General features: G+C 30.7%; 1 protein-coding gene across 2 annotated transcripts; it reads left to right on the top strand.

Annotated features, from left to right (window-relative positions):
* The first annotated feature begins 3,062 nt into the window (after positions 1-3,062).
* Positions 3,063-6,669, top strand: LOC101261815 (protein STRICTOSIDINE SYNTHASE-LIKE 4). 2 transcript variants are annotated; one of them, XM_004239268.5, is made up of 6 exons: positions 3,063-3,380; positions 3,474-3,686; positions 3,758-3,825; positions 5,746-5,982; positions 6,086-6,218; positions 6,301-6,669. In XM_004239268.5, exons 2-6 carry the CDS (start codon positions 3,534-3,536, stop codon positions 6,577-6,579), a joined length of 870 nt encoding a protein of 289 aa, XP_004239316.2. In that variant the 5' UTR covers positions 3,063-3,380; positions 3,474-3,533; the 3' UTR covers positions 6,580-6,669. The 2 variants fall into 2 exon arrangements, with proteins under 2 accessions (XP_004239316.2, XP_010321125.2); XM_010322823.4 differs by having other exon boundaries at positions 3,085-3,380; positions 3,737-3,825.
* Positions 6,670-8,206: the final 1,537 nt, after the last annotated feature.

The following is an 8,206-nucleotide window of genomic DNA, read 5'->3' as shown; positions in this document are numbered from 1 at the left end:
TAATTGTATATTCTAATATGTATTTGTATATATGGCAAGAGAGATTGGGAGAGGGAGGAGAGAGGCGAGTGAGATTGAGAGAGGGTGGAAAGTGGTGAGTGAGAGAGGGAAAAATGGTAGGATAGAGGTGAATTGTATATGTATATAATTGTATATTATACATATACATTTGTATAAATGGCAAGCGAGATTGGGAGAGAAAGGACAGAGGCGAGTGAAATTGGGAGAGGGAGGAGAGAGGCGAGCGAGAGAGGGCATAGAGTGGGAGAGAGGTGAATTTTATATGTGTATAGGTTAAATAATTGTATATTATACATATGTATTTGTATATCCTGGCGAATTATACATATACAAATGTGGAAAATTATACAAACTCGAAGTCAGTCCACGTAATTAATATACAATATTTGTCGCGAGTGGTAATTATAGCACACTATAGCTATGATAAGAAATTAAATAATATAAGTTTGCTTAGCCGCGTAATTTTCCCTAGTTTTTATAAACGTGCTTAAGTTAAATTTTTGATATAATGATATGTGTCATATTGAGATTGACTTAACTTGTTACCTAGATTTTTTTCATTGTTCCATTTAAATATGATTTCTAAAATTGATATTAATATTTTTAGATTTATATTTGTGCTCTTAGATTTTCAAATGCAATGAATTAATAAATATTTTACTATTAAATAATCATTTCTTTAATAATATTTTAAACATATTATCAATCAATCACTAGCCTAACATTAAACTTGAATGATATATTACCAACAAACTAACAATCAATTAGAAAAATTTATTAGAACAATAAATAATCATACTAATGTATTTAAAATTTATTACCAATGAAGGTTGTGGTGTAGTGACAAATACTCTTCATTTTTAATCAAGAGGTCTCTGGTTCGATTTCCTTTTGGTACGGAGTTGCGCTTGCTAGGAGCGCTTGTCGGGATCCAATATGGGTGGCGGACACCGGATGAGAAACTAAAAAAAGTTTACTGGTAAATTACCAACATAAATTTTCTGTTACTAAAATTGCTAACCAACGAAATCGAATAATGAAGAAAAATATTTACTAACTTCTTTTCAATTCGTTAGTGCCTTACCAACTGATTTTTGGTTGGTAAGTTTACCAACAAATTAAGATCGGCTGGTAATATTTAGTGACGAATTAATATAAGTTGACATTTAGTTAGTAACTCAATCTGCCAAGCAATTTGATCAATTTACCAACAAATTTTTTTGGTTGGTAATTGAGATTTCTTTTGTAGTTTGTAATGATTGTGATAGTAATTACTAGCCTAGTAATTACACTGTCTAGTAATTACACTGACATGTTTGGCTGCCACAGTGTAATTACAGATGTCCTGTTTGGATGTCACGGTGTAATTACACATGTTTTTTTGGATGCACAATTTGCAATCATAAAATTATATTAATTTTTAAAAATAAGAATTAATTATTTATACTAGACATATAAGAAACTTTATAAATGACATTAAATTAAATATTTAAGATATATATTCTTTCTTGAAATTATATTAATAAATAAACAAATTTTCTGTAACTAATATTATGAAAAAATAATTGATTTATATTTTTTTAAAATTAATATATTTCAATTGAATTGATCGTAACAACTAAAAGTATGAAGTTACTACGAACATCGTGAAATGCATGTTTGGTAAAAAAGAATAATATATAAATAAAATATCGTAAATTATTTGACAAAAATATAACATATCAAGTCTAATTAAAAAATGACGTGCAATGTAAATTTAATATTACTAAAATAAATGAAACTGAAGATATAACATAAGTTATAAATTCAAAACAAAAAATTTAACATAATACTCTTATAAGAAAGTTCAACATAGTAATAAATATGATTTATTTTTATTTTTCATGATAAAGAAAACGTTAGCCTATAACCTTAATTAACAATAAATTTTATTTTAATTTATAAATTAGAATACTAATAAAATTATGCTAATGAAAGAATAAGCATGACATAAAGAAATAGATAATACGAAAAAATTGCGTAGAATCAAGTAGAGTAAGATTCAAACAAGAAGAAAAAAAATATAATAATATAGATAAAAAACACAATTTTGCATATTTTTAGAATAAGAAAAAGATGGTAATTACACCATGTAATTATCAACAATTCACAACATAATTATAAAGTGTAATTACTCCATGTCAATTACATTAATTATTTGTTGATTAAGTAATTACTTATTCTTTCAAATATGATAAGAAAATATAATTATATCAATTATATAAAATCTAATTATAAGAATGTTCTTCCAAACAGACCCTAAATGAATTAGATACTTAACCTATTTTCAGAAGTATTAATTACGGTTTGGTCTTCCCGTTTATATTGGTGTCATTTAATGCTTATTATTAGAGTTATTTCGTAAATGTTTTCAGCCACATATTCTACCCATATTTGGTATGGCTTGGTTATACTCCCAATATTCTCTGTTGTTTGTTTAATTTACAGATTAAAAAATTGTACTATATTAATTAAGCAATATTGTTTTATGAAATGAAAGATTAAAAATAGTATGACATATTTATTAATGTGTCATAATTAAGATGTTGAAATTTTGAAGAACAATAAATATTTATTCCCTTCGTTTCATTTAACATGGGATCATTTGACCTGACACTAAATTTAAGAAATAAATGAAGACTTTAAATTAAGTAGACTCACTATTTTCTCTTCTCATAAATGTAGTAGACTAGTACTTTCTTTGTTCCTTTTTACTTTGTCAACTTTTTGAATTGACACACCTATTATGAAATAATTAATAATATAGTGAGTTTATCAATTTACCCCTATTAATTATGAAGTAGATGAAAAGTTTTACATTTTTCAAAGTAATTAGTCTTTTAATTATGGGTATAATAGGTAAAAACAAATTGTCCTTTCTTGATTTATCAAAGTGGACAAGTAATTAGGGACGGAGATAGTACTATTTAAAATAAAGTGGAACCAATAAATGTAGAAAATAAATTTTACCCTTAAATACTTATTATATAAACAAATGTGACACTCATTTTTAGATTGACCAAAAAAGAAATAATGTCACAGAGGAAAGTATGTGAAAACTTCTAAAATTTTGAGATAAATATGACAATTATTTGACAGGGATATAGTATAAAATTTGGACCAAAGAATTTCTTTTATATAACATATCTCATCTGCAAAGGTTATTTATCTTCCTTATGGATTCGATGCTGTATTTTAGCTTTTTAATGGTTATTTAGGTGGCTATTATACTCCAACTTGTTTTATTCTCACCAATATCTCCTCAGATTCTTGAAATTCCATCTCCCTCTCCAACCTTTACATCAAACAGTTATTTGCAGGTAACGCACGGATAAAAGAGACAAATAATACTATCAACTATTTATATGTATATTTATGGATTGAGTTAAATAATTTATGTTTGTTAATTTCAGAGAGTAAGTAAAGTTGGAGAAGGATTTGTAGATAGACCAGAAGATGTTGCAGTGGATAAAATGGGAGTTGTGTATACAGCCACTAGAGATGGTTGGATTAAAAGAATGCACAAAAATGGGAGTTGGGAGAGCTGGAAATATATTGGGAGAGATACATTATTGGGACTCAAAGTGTCATCTGCTGGTCATATTATAGTTTGTGATGCTCAAGAGGTAAAACCATGTCTACACTTGATTAACAACTTTTATGTACATAATACCAGCAATTATTAATTAATGTGCAGGGACTGCTTAAGGTTACAGAAGATGCTGTAACTGTTCTTGCTTCACATGTCAATGGTGAAAAAATAAGGTAACTAAGATTTCATCTTCTTCTACATCACAAAAAGCAATGACGAATTTGGTGTCACAAAGCACTACATATCAATTTTGATCTAATTGCTTTTTGTTTCCGCTAGATCCTCCGTTTGACCCAATAAAAGAAGAAGTAAATTAATGAATTGTACCAAGAAAATATGATAGATTAACAGCAAGATAAAAATCAAATGAATCAACAAATAATAATACACATAAAAAAAGAAAACCTTAGAGCCCGTTTAGAAAAATTGCTTTTAATTAAAACAAAAAAATCAAACTTAAATAACTTTTAAGTCAAAAAAGACCCACTTTGATTTTTGACTTGTTTTAAGACATTTTCGACTTGTATTAAGGTGTTTTTTTTATATTTATCAAATACTAGAAACCAATAACTGATTTAATAATAGATTTGACAAACTTTTAAGTCAATTCAAATAGCCTCTTAGCTATCTATTAACCTTCTAATCTAATCTTTTACCTCTACATCTTCTTATTTAGTCTTGTGTCTTTAGTAAGTTGAAGTTGTGTTATATTTTGTATAATCAACCCTCCCTAGTTTTTTTTCGACCTATCTCTATCTCTACCTCTACCTCTCCTGAATCATGTTACGGTTGACCAAATTTCTCATACCTTCTATTCATACATCCACACACCTCTACTTTACATACCCAAACTATCTTAGTCTTGATTTTCTCATCTTATTTGCCAAGGCACCTTCTCCTACATAACTTTATTTTTAATGATACGGCTGCTTGTTCATTTAAGCGTGAATCTTCATCTCCACTAAATTCATCTTTTAAATGTGGGAATTCTTACTAACATTGTGCCACGTACAACAAAGTCGGTCTGAATTTACCTTTGAGCCTAGGTAATACTTTCTTATCGCACAGTCCCAAATGCGAAGTTTCATTTTATCCAGCCTGCTCCAATACTATTTGTGACATTATCCCCAAGCTCTCCATCTCCTTGAATTATGGACCGAAGATACTAGAAACTACTTTTATAGGGTATGACTTCAACTTATTTTACAAGGACCCTGGACTTTTTTTCTGATTCATAAGACTTCATACTTCCAGAATAAGGACAATGAAATTGGAATTCAAACTTAGGGCTTATAACAACGCCTTCAACAATGATATTGTGAACCGCCCTGACCAAGTCGTCAACAAAAATATTCCAACAATGACAATAAAAAAGAAATATCCATTCTTTTAAAATCAAGTACCATTCTACAAGATAGAGACAATAATGTTTGGGTATATATTCAATAACCATCTTTATTGTGAGTTCTGCTATAAAATTCGGACCTAACTACTTAAATAACCGGTGATCGACAACGACATAACTTATAAATTCCAACCACCAGAAGAAACTAGACAAAAATTTCGAGTAAAAGGACATTTCTACTTATTCCCTACCACATTGAGGAAACTTGTAAGAGGCCAATCTAGCCCAGCTTTCTGACTCTAAATTTGCATTGTCAAAACGAAATGAACAATGCCTAAGGTGCAAGAATGAATGAATTCCCAAAATCATTTTTTGATTTTTGTGCATTTTTTGTTTTAAAATGAACAAATATAATATGTTGTGTGCCGTGTATATCTCTTTACATATAACGTAAGACGTTCCAACTGCTGTTACATTATGAAATGGGTGGATATTTAGGCAAAGGTAATTGTCTAATATTCCCAACCAACTTGAATACCAGCGTTTTCCTAGAAGAAAGAAGTTGAACTTGTGGCGTGTCCCTAACCCACACATAATAATATCATGTGCTGCTTCCTTACCAGTGATGGTTTATATATATATGATGCTGTTAGCAGAAAAATTACAAATAAAATTTCTGGATTCTTATGTCCATGTCACTTGTCTTGTGGCATAAAGGTATGTTTAAAATCCTAAAGAGTGTGTACAGATTAGCAGATGATGTGGTGGAAGCATCAGATGGGAGTGTATACTTCAGTGTGGCAAGCACCAAATTTGGTCTCCACGAATGGTTCCTTGACGTGCTTGAGGCCAAGCCCCATGGTCAGCTTCTCAAATATAGCCCTTCGCTAAACCAGACATCTGTAATTATTGATAACTTGGCCTTTGCAAATGGGGTGGCTCTCTCTGCAGATCAAGATTACTTAGTAGTCTGTGAATCATGGAAGTAAGTGTTTACAAATTTGCAATCCATTTACTCTGCACGATTTCTTCATTAACACATTCTTTTGGAAATTGCATTCAACATACTTTCTTTCCTTAATATTCAGATTTAGGTGCCAAAAATATTGGTTAAAAGATGAAATGAAAGGACAAACAGAGATATTCATTGATAACCTTGTTGGTGCACCAGATAACATCAAGCTTGCTCCAGATGGTTCGTTCTGGATTGCTCTAGTACAGGTAAGCTACAACCCACCTCAGTTGAATGTGAAGTTAATTAAGGGGGAATGTTTAAAGAAAATGCATCTGTTGTCTGGTACAGGTAACAGCTCCACGGCTAAATTTCATACACAAGTCGAGAGCTTCAAAACATTTGTTGGCAACTTTCCCCAAATTGATGAAGTGGGTGATGGGAGCATACGACAAAGCAATGGTAGTAAATGTTGCAGCTGATGGGAAGATAACCAAAGGCTTTGATGATCCAAATGGAAAGGTTATGTCATTTGTGACATCTGTGTTGGAGTATGATGATCATCTGTATTTAGGAAGTCTCAGTTGTGATTTCATAGGAAAGTTACCTCTCACAACCTTAACTGATTGAAACATATTCCTATAATGTTTCTAATGAAGGAGAGTAGCACTTCCATACTCGCATACTTGTACTTGCTAATAAAGCAAAGAGGTTATGCAACTTGTTAATACTCCTAAATATTAGGATCAAAATAATTAGGTCTCTTACCGAAGCTAGCAAAACAAAACTCGAAAGAGCACGAATAAAAAGACAAACGAGAAATATATCAAAAGCACACAAAAATTTAACGTGATTCGGTCAATCGACCTACATCCATAAAGGAGATCATTAATTTACTATAAAAATATGAGAGTACAAAAGATAAAGAGAAATAATCTCAACTAATTCACTCGGAATACATGGGAGCTGCAACCAAGTGATAACACATCATTTGTGTCCCACAATTCTCCCCGTAACCATTGCAAATGTTAATTAAGTTAGAATGAATACACTTTTATGTATAGAGTTCTAAACTTTTTCTTACAAGAATTGAACCAGCCCATATGAAGAATTTATGTTTCTTTTTTTTAGAAGAAAATATTTTTATGATAAGAAACTCAAGACAAGTATTCAATACTAACTTCAACTGTAAAACCTTTTTTTCCAACAAGAGGAAGTCACCAATCTTTCCTTGTACTACTGAAGTTTCAGTGTGATTCATCCAGAGGCGTTCTGACTTCCAAATAGTGCAGGTTATAATCGCACGCATCACTCTTATTATGTGCATTAAAAATAGCTCCTCATTACTCAGGCAATGAATACAAGGATAAAAACAAATCATAGCATGTTGTCACAAAAGGTCTTCAACACTATTGACTACACTATGTGTGTGCCTGGTATGAAGGAAAATGTTTTTCCTTGGTTTTTTGACTTATTTTCTCATATTCGATTGGTGAGTAAAAAATATTTCTCGGAAAAGATTTTAGTGTTTCATTTATGAATGAAAAATATTTTTTGAGAAATATCTTTTATTTTTACTAGAGTAGAAATAATTTTTGAAATTGAAAATACTTTTAAAAACAAACTTAATATTATTTTTTTGTGTGTGTGTGGGGGAGGGGGGGAGGGGTAAAGATGAAAAAAATAAAAATTTGAAATTGATTTTTTTTAAAAAACAAACTATTTTTTTTGGAGGTGAGAGAGTGTCATAATCCAAAATTGGACGTGATGACAATCATCTTATCCCACCAAGACAGATCAGGCTAAAACTCAACAATACAATAATATGCGAAAAATTTACAATCAACTTGAAATACCATCAAAACCTAGTTATCATGTGTACAAGCCTCTAATGTAAATACTAGAATGAAATAAAATACACTAAGTCTCAAATGACGCTGTCTTTCAAGTAAAACAATATCATATACAAGAGGAAGAAGGTTCGATGAGGAGAGAAACAACTACCTCCCAAATCTCCATAAGAAGCTGAAAATAAAGAGAATATAATACTTCATAAAGATCCGGCTCGTAACCTACAAAATATTGTAGATACAAGGGGTGAGTACCAAACCACACGATACTCAACAAACAAACCTCTAAACACAAGCTAAGGGTGCAGAATACGGGTATTCCTTACACCATATATGAACCTTCACAGCTACAACCTGCATAAAACCAACCCAACCAAACAACTCACAGTTTACATAGCACATATCTC

Source organism: Solanum lycopersicum, chromosome 5 (genome assembly GCF_036512215.1).
Source record: "Solanum lycopersicum chromosome 5, SLM_r2.1".
NCBI classification, from domain to species: Eukaryota; Viridiplantae; Streptophyta; class Magnoliopsida; order Solanales; family Solanaceae; genus Solanum; species Solanum lycopersicum.
This window is presented reverse-complemented; position numbering and strand designations above follow the sequence as displayed.